Raw genomic sequence first — 16,078 nt, 5'->3', positions numbered from 1 at the left:
TACCAGTGGCCCAGTGTAGTATCTAACCCAGGGACGTACCGGATCACAGGATACAGAAACTGATGGGAACCCATCAAATGTGTCCACATCGGGCCACTGAAGACATTGCACGTTGAGGATTGCAATACCGGGCACAACTGTACATGAAAACACCAACCCCACCATCCAGCAGATCCCAACCATTTTGTAGGCCTGCTGCCGGCTAAAAATCGTCCGATGCTTCATGGGATGGCAGAGGGCGATGTAACGCTCCAAAGAAACTGCAGTCACCAGAGCGACAGATGCGAAGTACCCCATGTTTAATGCTACATAGAAACTCACACAGCTGGCCGAGTTTACAAATGGTTGGGAGAATGCGACTGGGGAGGCAAAATACATCAACAGATACATTCCCACGTAAAAACTCATCTGCCACAGATCGACTAGCGCCAAGTTTGCCAGCAAGATGTTCGCCTTGGATCTCATCTTGGGGAGGCGAAGCAAGACGAACAGAAACGTTGAATTTGTGACAACTCCGACGCCCCAAAAAACTGGGAAGATGATTGTAATAAAGAGGATGTGCGTTGGAGTGTAGTACCACTCAGTGCTCATCTCAGTACTGATGTTAAGAGTGTCCTGAGCGTTGCACTCAACTGACGCTGTGCCTGATCCCATTGCGCTGTTCAAGTAAATGTCACCAAGTTAGACACAATCAAGGAATGATTTAGCACAAGTCTTTAAAAATGACCACAGGTCATCTACAAAACAGCACTTATATAGCGCACAGTATCTGACATAAAATGTCATTCAATGGCATGGGTCATTGCAAAGAGAAAGTCAGAGGATTCAAAATACCCAGCTGAAGATCAGAGATGAGTCTGGAGCTGTTGCTTGAAGGATGATGGATTATTCTGTGTTCTGAGGTCAAGCTGTAACAAATTCCATAGATGAGGTGCACTGTAAGAGAAGGCTCTGTCTCCGCAGTTAGTCAGGCAGGATATGGGTAGGCCTACATGGAGTGTGAGAGCCGAGGACCGTAGACCAGGCCTCACATTACGAAGGTGTATCACGTCCTGGATGTAGATTGGAGTGAGTTGACGAAGTGCTTTGGATCAGTTTAGGTTATTGCTTGTTACATCGATGCATATCTGCTGCCAAGAGAAAATGATAATGTTGACTTTGGCGGGGTGGGCTCCCTGAACTGAAGACTTTCAGCTCAATCTGTTCTGGTACGGGAAACTCTGCGCTGGTTTATTCTTGTCAAACAACCATGGCTCTAGGAGAGAAAATCATCTTGTTGAGAGCTCAGTACACCACACGTAACACTGCTGGCATCAAGTTGTTTATTGAGACGTTCGTACTGGAGTGCTGCACATGGGTATTAGCACTAGAACAGCTTTAATTATATTGGATGTGAGCGTTGTGCAATCCTCAAGTACAATTAATCATTAGAACCGGAGTCATTTCTCAAATATCAACCCGAACAACAACGAACAAACGGAAATGCTTTATTGGCAAATCCATCAATAAACCTCCCTAACGGATCTGAGGCTATTATGACACTACGTGGAGAGATTAAAAATAACTAGATCTATGTCAGGTCCATGAACAGAATGTAGAAAACGGATTGTTTTTTATGAGTTATGTTTTGTTTTCGTCCATATGCAGTCAGGACAATTATATGCAAGAACATAGTTCCACGAGTTATTAAGCTACGGTATTCTTGTAGTTCTCCAGATAATAGGCCTAGTCCAAACCACGCCCACAATGCCCTCTATAAAAAATTGTAACAATTCATCAGGTTGATTATTAAAATGTGCCTTAAACAGCGACTATTCTGACTGAGGTATTTCATGGCACAAGGGCAGATACGATTTCATGAAATACTGTAGATTATGGGGATTGAGCCCTCTACTTAATGAAATGCACTTTATGGTCCAACCCATCAATATTTGAGATAACATTTTGGAAATCTTCCTAATGCACGTGGAGAGATTCAATTATACTAAAGGTCGTGCGCACAATTTTATTCGGCCAGCAAATGCCATGGCAACCTTTTGTTGCAGCTTAATCCGGTATATTTACAAAAGAAAAAACTGTGTCTGACCCTGACGTACAACTAAATGCAACAGAATTTATTGTATTTTTTGCATGTTTAACATACAAAAAAATCTGATTTTATCCAAGGTGTGGAAAAGTGCTTTTATTCAGTTTTTCAGGTATGCACATTAAATTCTGAACTAAAAAAACTATTTCAAGTTACCCAAATTTTTATAATAATAATAATTATATGTATATTTATATAAGCGCCATAATCTGCCTAAACAGACGCTCAAGGTGCTGTACAAAACTTTTAAAATAAACAATATAATATTAAATTAAAGCAAAAAAAATGTTAACGTAAAATGGTGTAAAAATATCAATACAAGGCATTGAAATGTCAATGATTAAAATATTAAAACAAGAAAAGCTTGATTTTTAGACCTAAAGTTTTGGGAAAACATGTAAATTTGTCCGATTTTTCTTAGGTTATTTTCACGAGTGATCAACTAGAAATTGGGAGCGGAGCTAAGCAAGATTTAAAGTTGACTTTAGAACTTTTGTTTTTAGATTTTTGTATAAGGAGTTTAGGGTAGCAAGTAAAGTATTTGTACGTTTTTGCAAACTGGAACTTTTCGAAATAAGAGTGAGACACAGTGACATGTATTCCACCCACTATAGGCACAAACCACCAATCTACAAAATATCATGTAACATTAAATTACAGAGCACAAAACTTCAAACCTTCAAATTTCTGCAAATATTACACTGACAACTATGAAAATATTGCAAAGCTCAAAACTTGAAGCCATTGAAAGCATGCATGCTAAAAACCTTTAACACAGAATCTGATGGCAAAATAAATACCAACTATTAAGCTTCAGTACACAAGATGGCATTACGTTCTCCTTTCTATGCAAAAGTACGATACTAACATATTATTACTGCTATAACAGTTCATGGCTACACTGTTTTATTCAAGTTCTTACAGCTGGTTGACAGTTTGTGCTTCGTGATGGTGGTTTCCTACATCAGCGTGGCTGTTCCTTATTACCAGAGCACATAGCTGTTGAGTTGAGGGGGCTTTTCTGGGCTGAACTCTGCACCGGAATGCTTGACGCAATGCAGCCCGGTAGTTGGCATTCGTAACGCCGTAGATTAATGGATTAACCAGGCAGTTAGTGAGTTGGGGAACCAGGACGATCCATGATGAGTAATTCCCACTGATGACAAGGGGATTGTCCGGGATACCAGCGACAAAGCAGATCCATTGGGAGATTTTGAATAATCGGACTGGAGTCTGACAGATAAAGAAAATGGTGCCGTTAATGATCAGCATGATCGCAAACTTTTTTCTGACTTGCAGCATTCTGAGGTGTGCTCCAGTTATAGCCTGATCCATGATAGCCCTGCGTTTGTTTAAGGTGCGCACCATTTCCACAAACATGTAGATGTTTGCGATGACGATTACCAGCCATGGGATGAGTACCAGTGGCTCAGTGTAGTATCTAACCCAGAGCATTACTGGACCACAGAATGCAGAAACTGATGGGAACCCATCAAATGTGTCCACATCGGGCCACTGAAGGCATCGCATGTTCAGGATTGCCATACCGGGCATGACCGAACTTGAAAACACCAACCCCACCATCCAGCAGATCCCAACCATTTTGTAGGCCTGCTGCCGGCTAAAAATCGTCAGATGCTTCATGGGATGGCAGAGGGCGATGTATCGCTCCAGCGAAACTGCAGTCACCAGTGCGACGGAGGAAAAGTACCCGACGTTAAATGCGGCGTAGAAACCCATGCAGCCAGCCGAGCTTACAAACGGTAGGGAGAACAGAACCGGGGAGGCTAGATACATCCAGAGGTAGATTCCAGCATAAAAGCTTATCTGCCACAGATCGGCGAGCGCCAAGTTAGCCAGCAAGATGTTACTCTTGGATCTCATCTTAGGAAGGCGAAGCAAGACAAACAGAAATGTGGAGTTTGTGACAACGCCAGCACCCCAGAAAACTGGGACGATGACGGTTACAAAGAGAGTGTGTGTTGGAGTGTAAAGCCACTCAGCACTCTCCTCAGTACTGATGTTGACAGTGTTGTTGGCGGTGCACTCACCTGACGTCACGCCTGATCCCATTGTGGTGTTCGAGTAAACGTCACTAATTTACACTCACTCAAAAAAGATCAAGCACAAGTCTTTGAAATGAACACTTAAAAATACATGATCTGGTTCAAAATATATACTTGCGCTTTCTTAGAATCGAGGCAGTGGGAAGCTTTGGTTGGAGTAGGATTGCAATGTTTGCACATTGAACAAGGAAAAACCACTTCAGAATGTTTGTCCGTTCCCAGATTGGCTCAGTTTCAAACAAGCAACAGCTAGTACATGTAAATGAATTTAATTTGATACGACAACTGGATCAGTTTTAGCAGATGACTCTTTACATGGTCGTATTTCAGATTCACAATGCCATCAAAACTATTCATGCAGATCTGCTGCGAAGTAAAAATGCTAATGTTGACTTTCGGTAGGCTAATGTTGACTTTTGATGAGTCTTGAGCTGTCGCTTGAAGGATGACCGATTATTTTATGTTCTGAGGTCAAGCGGTAGTGAATTCCATAGACGAGGTGCACTATAAGAGAAGGCTCCGTCTCCGCAGTTGGTGAGGCGGGATATGGGTAGGCCTACATGGAGTGTGAGAGCCGAAGACCGTAGACCAGGCCTCACATTACGAAGGTGTATCATGTCCTGGATGTAGATTACAGTGAGTTAATAAGTGCCTTCTGAATCACTTTATATTGCTCGTTACATCAACGCAACTGACTGATTACAGATCTACTGCGAAGAAAAAAATGATAACGTTGACTTTGGTGGGGTGGGCTCCCTGAACTGAAGATGTTCAGCTCAATCTGTTCTCATATGGAAGCTTTGACTTGTTATATTCTTGTCAAACTATGCTCTAGGAGAGAAAATCTTGGTGTTAAGAGCTCAGTACACCACACGTAACACTGCTGGCATCAAGTTGTTTATTGAGACGTTCCTTAAGCAGCGACTGGAATGCTACACATTGTTATTAGCACAAGGACAGCTTTAACTTTATTGAATGTGACGGTTGTGCCATCCTTAAGTACCAATTAATCATTAAAACCGGAGTCATTTCTCAAATATCAACCCAAACATCATTGAACAAACGGAAACACTTCAATGGCAAATCCATCAATGAACCTCCCTAATGGATCTGAGCCCATTATACGTGGAGAGATTAAAATACAACTAGATCTATGTCTGTTCAATGAACTGAACATAGGGTTTTCCGCATTTTAAAATTTTTTTTTTATGAGTTTATGTTTTGTGTTCGTCCATATGCAGTCAAATATCAACCTGAACAACAATGAACAAACGGAAATGCTTTATTGGCAAATGCACAGTGTTGTTGTACTTGTACTTGGTACTCGTACCCGAGTACTACTCGAGTACTTTTTTTTTAGAGTACTCATACTCCTACTCGAATGTCAGTGTACTCATACTGGAAATGACAGTGCTAGTACTCGGGTAGCAAAGTACTTGAACTAGACATGCCGAAATTGTACTCGATCAACAAGGTACTTGTACTCGAAGAGCAGTACTCAGAACAAAATGGTGTACTTGACTTACCACAGCCTTATTTTATCGATTCTTGATTCTTGATTCTTAATGGTTGATTTGCTTGCGGAGAAATCAAAGTTTCCTGATTTTCCTCTGTGCACGTCCGGACAAACACATTTAACAGCTAGCCCTGAGTGGGTCCGTCTATCGGTCTGACTGGGCCTGGGTCAATTACGCACAATGAACCACTGCCGTATGGCCGTATTCGGAAATAGTACTCATACTCGTACTCGGAAGTACAAGTACTCGTACTCAGAATGCAAGTACTCGTACTCAGAAGTACGAGTACTCATACTCGTACTTGGTAACCTAAGTACTCGGAAGTACTCGATACTTGGAAAAAAGTACTCAACTACAACATTGCAAATCCATTAATGAACCTCCCTAATGGATCTGAGCCCATTATAACACTACGTGGAGAGATTAAAATATAACCAGATCTATGTCTGGTCGATGAACAGGACATAGGGCTTTTCCCCATTATGTTTTTTGATGAGTTAAGTTTTGTTTTTGTCCATATGCAGTCAGGACAATTATATGCAAGGACATAATTCCATGAGGTATTAAGCTATTCTGGTAGTTCTCCAGATAATAGGACTAGCTATAGTCCAAACCACGCCCACAATGCCCTCTACAAAAATTGTTTGTAACAATTCATCGAGTTGTTTATTAAGATGTGCCTTAAGCAGGGACTAGTCTGCACTCAGGTATTTTATGGCACAAGGGCAGATACGATTTTATAAAATACCATAGATTATGGGGATTGACTATTGAGCCCTCTACTTCATGAAATGCACTTGATGGTCCAACCCATCAATATTTTAGATAACATTTCAGAAATCTTTCTATTGGTTCTGAGCCCGTAACGACAACACGTGGAGGGATCTAACAATAAAAGTCGTGTGCACAATTTTACTGGCCAGCAAATGCCATGGCAACCTTTTGTTGCGGCTTAGTCCGGTCTATTTACAAAAAAACAATGTCTGACCCTGACATACAACTACATTTTTGGAAATGCAACAGAATTTTTTGTAGCACCGTCATGCTCTGGAAGTATCAATTTTTACCATACTAAAAATCTAATTTTATCCAAGGTGTGGAAAAGTGCTTTTATTCAGTTTTTCAGGTCTGCACATTAAATTCCGAACTAAAAAAGCTATTTCAAGTTATTCAAATTGTTTAGACTAATCATCGTAAAGTTTTGGGAATAAATATAAATATGTCAAATTTTTCTTAGGTCAAATTCAAGAGTGACCAACTTGAAATTGGGAGTGGGGCTAAGCAAGGTTTAAAGTTGATTTTAGAACCTTTCCTTTAGATTTTTGTATTTATAAGGAGTTTAGGGTAGCAAGTAAAGTATGCGTACGTTTCTGCAAACTGCAACTTTTCGAATGAGAGTGAGACACAATTACATGTACTCGACCCATTGTTTCAATCTTTAGCCACGAACCACCAATCTACAAAATATCATATATGTAACATTAAATTACAGAGCACAAACCTTTAAACCTTCAAATTTATATATGCAAATACTACACTGACAACTGTGAAATATTGCAAAGTTCAACAGTTTAGGTATTGAAAGCATGCATGCTTAATGTACACAAGATGGCATAACATTCTTCTTTCTATGCATTAAGCTACGATATAACATGTCGCTATTACAGTTCATGGATACACAGTGTTATTCAAGTTCTTACAGCTGGTTGACAGTTTGTGCTTCCTGTTGGTGGTTTCCTACATCAGCGTGGTTGTTCCTTATTACCAGAGCACATGGATGTTGAGTTGGTGAGGCTTTTCTGGGCTGACGTCTGCACTGGAACGCTTGACGTAACGCAGCCCGGTAGTTGGCATTCATAGCGCCATAGATTAATGGATTCACCAGGCAGTTAGTGAGCTGGGGTACCAGGACGATCCACACTGAGTAACTCCCACCGATGGCGATGAGGGGGTTGTCCGGGATACCAGCGACGAAGCAGATCCAGAAGGAGAGATTGACGAATCGGATTGGAGTCTGACAGATGAAGAAAACGGCGCCGTTTACGATCAGCATGATCGCAAACTGGTTTCTGACTTGCAGCATTCTGAGGTATGCTCCGGTTACAGCGGTACCCATGATTTCCACAAACATGTAAATGTTTGCGATAACAATTACCAGCCATGGGATGAGTACCAGTGGCTCGATGTAGTATCCAACCCAGGGATGTACAGGACCACAGGATACAGAAACTGAAGGGAACCCATCAAATGTGTCCACATCGGGCCACTGAAGACATTGCACATTGAGGATCGCTGTACCAGGCACGATGGAGCAGGAAAACACCAACCCCACCATCCAGCAGATCCCAACCATTTTGTACGCGTCTTGCCGGCTAAAAATCGTCAGATGCCTCATGGGATGGCAGAGGGCGATGTAACGCTCAAATGAAACTGCAGTCACCAGAGCGACAGATGCGAAGTACCCGATGTTTAATGCAGCGTAGAAACTCATGCAGCCAGCCGAGTTTACAAACGGTCGGGAGAAAGGAACTGGGGAGGCTAGATACATCCAGAGGTAGATTCCAGCATAAAAGCTTATTTGCCACAGATCGGCGAGCGCCAAATTTGCCAGCAAGATGTTACTCTTGGATCTCATCTTAGGAAGGCGAAGCAAGACGAACAGAAACGTTGAATTTGTGACAACTCCGACGCCCCAAAAAACTGGGACGATGATTGTAATAAAGAGGGTGTGCATTGGAGTGTAATACCACTCAGTGCTCATCTCAGTAGTGATGTTAAGAGTGTCGTGAGCGTTGCACTCGCCTGACGTTATGCCTGATCCCATTGCGGTGTTCAAGTAAACGTCACAAATTTAGACTCACTCAAGGATAGATATAGCGCACATCTTTGAAAATGACCACAGTTCAACTAAAAAAAAATATGCCTACATACATGCAGACAATCTGGCTCAAAACTTATTCTTGCATCGAGGCAGTGAGAAGCTTTGGTCGGAACAAGATTGCTTTGTTTCCAGAAAGAAACCCAATTCAGAAAGTGTGTTTGTTCGCAGATTGGCTCAGTTTTAAACCAGCAACAGCTAGTACTTTAATTTAACACCACAACTGGATCAGACTGCTTTTTACATGACGTAGTTCAGAGTCAAACTGTAGGCTAATTACAATACGATCACAGATCTGCTGCGAAGAGAAAACGTTAATGTTGCATTTGGTGGGCTCTCTGTACTGAAGATTTTGGCTTAATCTGTTCTGGTCAGAAAACTCTATGCTGGTTCATCATGCAGAACTACTATGGCTCTAAGAAAGAAATTTGTGGTGTTGAGAGCTCAGTACACAGCTGGAACAAAAGTTGTTTGTGGAGACGTATCTTTTACGCAGTAACTGCAGTAATACACTGAAATATTTTATTGCACTACGTGTATCATTTAAATAAAAAATAGACTGTGTAGGTTGAGCAACCTACTATAATTAGAACTAGGGGAGTCATTTCTCAAAAAAAAAAAAAAAACGGATGACAATGAAGAAAAAGGAAGTACTTTGTGGTCAAACCCACGGATAAATTTCCTGAAATCTCCCTAATGGTTCCGAGTCCATGACGTCAATACGTGGAGAGACAATAATAAAGGTTGTACCCACTATGTCATTCAGCCAGCAAATGCCATGGTAACCTTTTGTTGCAGTTTAAGCTTAAAGGGCTTCTGTAAGGCGAGATACCAAAAATGCATCAACCATGCGCACTCAAGCACATGGGTTCCTCCCGTTCTGAATGCCTTCATTCCTTTTAGCCCGGTCAATTTTTGAAAAAGAAAAAACAACAGGGCCTGACCCCGACTAGAAACGGTAGAACTGATTACAACAGAATTTATTTTAACATTATCACGCGAGGGAAGTATCAGTGTTTAACCAACGATGCTGCCAGGATGCTGGAGAGTATGGACCGCTATCGCAGGGGGGATTTCCCTTCAGAGGGAAGATGGGGGAACTATGACGTTTTTTTAGAGGGAAATTGGATTATTGGGCTGTTTATATTTAACATTACTTGAGGTTTTTATAAACAATAAAGGTAATTAAAAATCCTTGCCAAATCAGATGACGTCGAAATCTCATGTTTGAAAGGATTGATTCTATAAAAAATACAATTTCAAAATTATAAACACTGCGTCACACGTTACATACATCGACTGCAGTCTTTATTTAAATGTGCCACTATTTGGCACATAATTACACAATTCTAGGGGTTAAATTTTACCCCTGGAATTTACCCCTGGATTTTACCCCTGGAAACGAGGTTGTTGTATGACCAGTTGATGACACTTGGCCAGCACCCAAATTCCAATCTAAGCCATGCCAATCCAACCTACAAAATAACATGTAACATTCAGTTACACAGCAGAAAACTTCAAACGTTCAAATTCATGTTATTTGACACTGAAAAATGTGAAAATATTGCAAAACTAAAATTTAGGTTAGCAAGTAATCTATTTGTACTTGTCTGCAAACTGGAACTTTTCGAATAAGAGTGAGACACAATAACATATACTCCAACCACTGTTTCAATCTATAGCCACGAACCACCAATCTACAAAATATCATGTAACATTGCATTACAGAGCACAAAATGGCAAAAGCTCAGACCTTGAAGCTATTGAAAGCATGCATGTTAAAAACCTCTAACACAGATACAGTAATCTGATGGCAAAATATACCAACTAAGCTTCAGCTCACAAGATGGCATAATGTTCTTCTTTCTATGCAAAGCTATGATACTAAGATGTCGCTATAACAGTTCATGGCTACACAGTTTTATTCAAGTTCTTACAGCTGGTTGACAGTTTGTGCTTCCTGTTGGTGGTTTTCTACATCAGCGTGGCTGTTCCTTATAACAAGAGCACATGGCTGTTGAGTTGAGGGGGCTCTTCCAGGCTGTCGTCTGCACTGGAACGCTTGATGTAACGCAGCCCGGTAGTTGGCATTGGTAACGCCGTAGATTAAAGGATTTACCAGGCAGTTAATGAGTTGGGGAACCAGGACAATCCATGATATGTAATTCCCACTGATGGCAACGAGGGGATTGTCCGGGATACCAGCCACAAAGCAGATCCAGAAGGAGAGATTGACGAATCGGATTGGAGTCTGACAGATGAAGAAAACGGCGCCGTTTATGATCAGCATAATCGCAAACTGGTTTCTGACTTGCAGCATTCTGAGGTGTGCTCCAGTTGTAGCGGCATCCGCGATAGCTCTACGTTTGTTCAAGGCGCGCACAATTTCCACAAACATGTAGATATTTGCGATGACGATTACCAGCCATGGGATGAGTACCAGTGGCTCGATGTAGTATCCAACCCAGGGATGTACAGAACCACACGATACAGAAACTGAAGGGAACCCATCAAATGTGTCCACATCGGGCCACTGAAGACATCGCACGTTGAGGATCGCCGAACCAGGCACGATGGAACAGGAAAACACCAACCCCACCATCCAGCAGATCCCAACCATTTTGTAGGCCTGCTGTCGGCTGAAAATCGTCAGATGCCTCATGGGATGGCAGAGGGCAATGTAACGCTCCAGCGAAACTGCGGTCACCAGTGCGACGGAGGAAAAGTACCCAACGTTGAATGCGGCGTAGAAACCCATGCAGCCAGCCGAGCTTACAAACGGTAGGGAGAACAGAACCGGGGAGGCTAGATACATCCAGAGGTAGATTCCAGCATAAAAGCTTATCTGCCACAAATCGGCAAGCGCCAAGTTAGCCAGCAAGATGTTACTCTTGGATCTCATCTTGGGGAGGCGAAGTAAGACAAACAGAAATGTTGAGTTTGCGACGACGCCAGCACCCCAGAAAACTGGGACAATGATGGTTACAAAGAGAGTGTGTGTTGGAGTGTAAAGCCACTCAGCACTCTTCTCAGTACTGATGTTGTGAGTGTTGTTGGCGGTGCACTCGCCTGACGTTACGCCTGATCCCATTGTGGTGATCGAGTGAACGTCACTAATTTACACTCACTCAAGGAAAGATAAAGCGCAAGTCTTTGAAAATGACCACTTAACAAACATTCATTGATGATCTGGCCCAAAACTTATCCCAAGTTCCAGTTTCTTAGAATCGAGGCAGTGGGAAGCTTTGGTTGCAGTAGGATTGCTTTGTTTGCAAATTGGACAAAGAAAACTACTTGAGAATGTTTGTTTATTCACACATTGGCACAGTTTGAAAGCAGCAACAGTTAGTACTTTCATTGACGTACACAACCGGATCGGTTTTAGCTGAAGACGTTTTTTACATGGTGGCAGTTCAGAGTCACAATGCAGGCAAAATTACGATAAACAGATCTGCTGCGAAGAAAAAATGTTAACGTTTGAATTTGGTAAGCACTCTGAAATGAAGATTTTTGGCTTCATTTGTTCTTGTCAGGAAGCACTGTGCCCGTGAATCATGCAAAACAACTGCCGCCCAGTTGTGCACGGTATCCAACATAAAATGTCATTCAAAGGCATGGGTCGTTGCAAAGAGAAAGTCATTCCAGGATGCAAAATACCCGGCTGAAGAGATGAGTCTTAAGCTGTCGCTTGAAGGATGATGGATTATTCTATGTTCTGAGGTCAAGCGGTAGTGAATTCCATAAATGAGGCGCACTATAAGAGAAGGATGTGTCTCTGAAGCTGGTGTGGCGGGATATGAGTCCTACATGGAGTGTGAGGGCCGAGGACTGTAGACCAGGCCTCACATTACGAAGGTGTATCATGTGCTGGAGGTAGATTGGAGCGAGTTGATGATATACTGGTCATGTTGAGAGTTCATGTCAGAATAGTGTTCATAACGCTGCAGTCCGTTCCAATGCATCAACTACGTTTATAATTTGATCAATAGAACGTTTTTGAATGAAGCTTTTTTGTCATTACAAAGTTACAAACATTAAGCAGCAACTGCAGATATAATTTGTAAAAAAAATATTGTAGATCTTGGGGATAAAGCAATCCATTTAGAAACAGGGGAGTCATTTCTCAAAAATTCAGTTGGATAACAATCAATGGAAGTACTTTATAGTTCAGATTCCACTATGACAATACATGGATTGATTGAAATATACGCACAATTTAATTCAGCCAGCAAATGCCAAGGCAACCTTTTGTTGCAGTTTGAGCAGATTGGGGTCACGTAAGGGGATTAAAATAGGCATTGGCTGCTTGGAAAACACGGCAGTTTATAAGCCCCTTTCTGCGAGATGTTTATCTGTCCTCGAAGGGGATTGCGTTTCAAAATTAACCTTGGACTATACGCATACATATTCTGTAGTCTACGGTTCATTTTGAAACACAGTCCATTTCAAGGATAGATAAATATCTCGCAGAGAGGGGCTTATGAACTTATACACATAGTGCGTTGAATACACGTGCAAGGGGCAATTCAATCAGATAAAAATATATTGGTCAAGGAAAGCAGTACATGTACATCTTTTTGAAAATTAAATTATACAATTACAGATAACTACAAAAAGACATGGACTATTGCAGAAGTCATAAATATTGTCTGAAGTCATAAAATAGCAATATTTTTTTTTTTTTTGGGGGGGGAAATATAGGTGGGAGGGAACTTTATACTGAGATTAAAAATCAGCTTCTTAAATACAAGATATGGTCTGAAGTCATATGGTCTGAAGTCATAACTTAGCAATAGTTTTTTTTTTTGGGGGGGGGGGAGGTGGGAAGGAACTTTATACTGAGATTAAAAATCAGCTTCTTGAATACAAGATATTGCTCGGAAACTGCTCTCAATAAACTGTAATAACAGAGAACCAGTCCCAAGCATTGGGTACCACATGAAATTTTGACTGGTAACCTGGTTTTGCTTAGCAGATCTATGAGATTGACAAGAGGGTACATTTTTTAAAAACTCAAACAGCCCCTACTCTTTATATGTAAGCCACGCCCATCCAATCAATTAAATCTCACCCACCTGTGCGATTTCAAAGCCTCTGCCTTCTCCAAGGATGAAATTCTCGGCCGGCACCCTCACATCCTCGAACACCAACTCAGCGTGACCGGCTGGCGGGTCCTGATAACCGAAGACCGACAGCGGCCGGATGACCTCTAACCCCGGGGCATCCATGGGGACCAGCACCATGCTCTGCTGTCTGTGGGTGTCTGCTGCGGGGTCTGTCTTGCCCATGAAGATGCAGATTTTGCAGCGGGGGTCCATGGCACCAGAGATCCACCACTTCCGTCCCGTTAGGACCAAATCGTTGCCGTCTTTTACGATTGCAGATTGGATGTTGGTAGCATCGGATGAGGCAACCTTTGGCAAAAATAAAAACACAAAACAATTGATCATTTTTAAAAATTATTAACCGTTTACATTTCAGTTTCCAAATATTATGTGGTATATTAGGATCATGCATATGCACAAAGCTAGTGTTAACAAAATACTTTTGTAAAAATACATAAATCAAAATACTGGTTGAATTCAAGAATATAACTGTCCCGCATAAAGCCACATCCACTGCTGTTTCCCACAGCAAACCCTTAAACTGCTGTTTGATCATTGCAAAGCAGGATTGGACCCCAGCATCTGATAGTCAAGTTCACTATGTCCAGATATTGAACTTCGTTAACTTTTTTGGGGGATTTGCAAACCTATACATTTTTGGAATCTGTGTGGTATAGGCAATCAGAAAACCAATGTTTACAATTTGCCGGAAGCATGCATGGCGGCCATCTTGGATTTTCAAAATGGCCGCCTTCAAAATGGGTGTTTCTCAATATCTCAGCATCCAGGTGGCCTAGAGTCATGATTTTAACGGCTAAACATACATTTTCAGGGGTGAGGAAGCCAGTGGTACAAAGTAAAATAAGCTAAACATAACCAAAAAGCGGCCATCTTGGATTTTAAAATTGCCGCCTTCAAAATGGGTGTTTCTCAATATCTCAGCATCAAGGTGGCCCAGAGCCATGATTTTAACGGCTAAACATACATTTTCAGGGGTGAGGAAGCCAGTGGTACAAAGTAAAATAAGCTAAACATAACCACCAAGCAGCAATCTTGGATTTTCAAAATGGCTGCCTTGAAAATTGGTGTTTCTCAATATCTCAGCATCCAGGTTTCCTAGAGTAATGCTTTTAACGGCTAAACATACATTTTCAGGGGTGAGGAAGCCAGTGGTATAAAGTAAACTCAGCTCAACATAACCACAAAGCAGATTTTCATGTTCATTCCATTATAATACATTTTTTAAATGGCTCAAAACTTCTACATGTAGCAAGTCAAACCTCTAGCATGTCTAGGCAGCTTCTTGGACAACTTCAATATCATGATAGCATGACAAAATAAGTGTGGTATAACAAAATCTTTGTTATATAGCAGAATCTTTACACATCATCATCATCACTGTCACTGGTCGGCAACATGTCATTCCTAGAGTCCTCATCATTCTGGCACTGGGTGCTGCACTGGCAGAGGTCTGTGCATGATAAGTTCTTGGACCTGCAAGAGCATCGAAATGTTGAACAGTCTGCTCTGCACTGGCATCTCACCATCTCAATGATGGCCTTGGGGGCTGGGAGGACCTTAGTTGTGATTGGCTTCACCTGATCAGCTGCTGTGTCCTTGTAGAAGCCATGCTGCAGCGGATCCAGGAACTGCTGCTGAGCAATGCTTGCCTGGCCCCATACTTTGGCCTGGATCTGGACTCGGTGGATGTGCTGCTTGAGAGCATCAAGGGTGGGAGGCAGCTTGTCACTTTCAGCCATATGCTTGCAGAAAAGATGTCATCGCAGCTCAGGGATGCTCGCAATCTGGATGCCCTTTGGCGCGTATGCAGCACAGACGAATGTAACCAGCGTTGACAGCAGCTCTTCAGTGACTTCAGCGGAATCTGAAAGCATCTGCAGAGCATTGATGACTACTCCGCCTGCTTTGAGGTAGACTTTCAGCCAGGTTGCCTTTCCTATGCGAGAGAACCTCCCAGTGTTGTCTGCCCCCGTGAATGCGTGGAAGGCTGGCCAAGCCTTTGCTCTTTCTGGACCTAGATCTGTCCATATTGGCTGCACTTGGACCACTCCGGAAGCCATTGACATGGACGTGTTTCTCAGCAGAAGGTCATAATGTGCTACGACCAGCACCAGAACATCAGTGTCTGGGGAGAAGACCACCAACTCTGCATCAGGTGGGTTCCTCTGTGATGCCAGCACTGCATGATAGATTAGCAGCATGTCCGCCTCTTCGTGATTGTTGTCCTCGATTAGCAGCTCGCTATTGCTCCTAGTACGTCCTGCGGCAGATGCGATAACCAGCTTTGATGAGTCTTGGTTGTACTCCAGGGTTTTTGCTGCCAGATACTCAGTCAGATCAGCCTTCGTTTTGTCGTGGGAAAGGAACCGGCTCATTGGGATGTGCTTGATGCTGGTGTCATCTCT

The 16,078-nt window shown here is 42.2% G+C and overlaps 3 protein-coding genes across 7 annotated transcripts in view; all 3 read right to left on the bottom strand.

The window, feature by feature from the left end:
- Positions 1-16,078, bottom strand: part of LOC119732081 (acyl-CoA dehydrogenase family member 10-like) — a 38,197-nt gene that overhangs the window by 8,868 nt on the left and 13,251 nt on the right. For all 5 annotated transcript variants that reach the window (XM_038205458.1, XM_038205460.1, XM_038205461.1 and 2 more), the window contains one exon: positions 13,623-13,961. In XM_038205458.1, the coding sequence (XP_038061386.1) occupies positions 13,623-13,961 (339 nt within the window). The remainder of the gene's footprint in view (positions 1-13,622; positions 13,962-16,078) is intronic.
- LOC119732086 (kappa-type opioid receptor-like) lies at positions 1,427-5,313 on the bottom strand. The gene has a single exon (XM_038205473.1). It carries the CDS (start codon positions 4,157-4,159, stop codon positions 3,005-3,007), a length of 1,155 nt encoding a protein of 384 aa, XP_038061401.1. The 5' UTR covers positions 4,160-5,313; the 3' UTR covers positions 1,427-3,004.
- Positions 10,087-12,304, bottom strand: LOC119732085 (neuromedin-U receptor 2-like). Its single transcript, XM_038205472.1, has one exon. The coding sequence runs from the start codon at positions 11,636-11,638 to the stop codon at positions 10,481-10,483; it is 1,158 nt and encodes a 385-aa protein (XP_038061400.1). The 5' UTR covers positions 11,639-12,304; the 3' UTR covers positions 10,087-10,480.

The sequence above is a fragment of the Patiria miniata genome, unplaced genomic scaffold (genome assembly GCF_015706575.1).
Source record: "Patiria miniata isolate m_02_andy unplaced genomic scaffold, ASM1570657v1 HiC_scaffold_24, whole genome shotgun sequence".
NCBI classification, from domain to species: Eukaryota; Metazoa; Echinodermata; class Asteroidea; order Valvatida; family Asterinidae; genus Patiria; species Patiria miniata.
This window is presented reverse-complemented; position numbering and strand designations above follow the sequence as displayed.

What these genes read in the sequence shown, in the direction of transcription:
- LOC119732085 (XM_038205472.1), bottom strand. Translation starts at nt 11,638, where the DNA reads ATGGGATCAGGCGTAACGTCAGGCGAGTGCACCGCCAACAACACTCAC.
- LOC119732086 (XM_038205473.1), bottom strand. Translation starts at nt 4,159, where the DNA reads ATGGGATCAGGCGTGACGTCAGGTGAGTGCACCGCCAACAACACTGTC.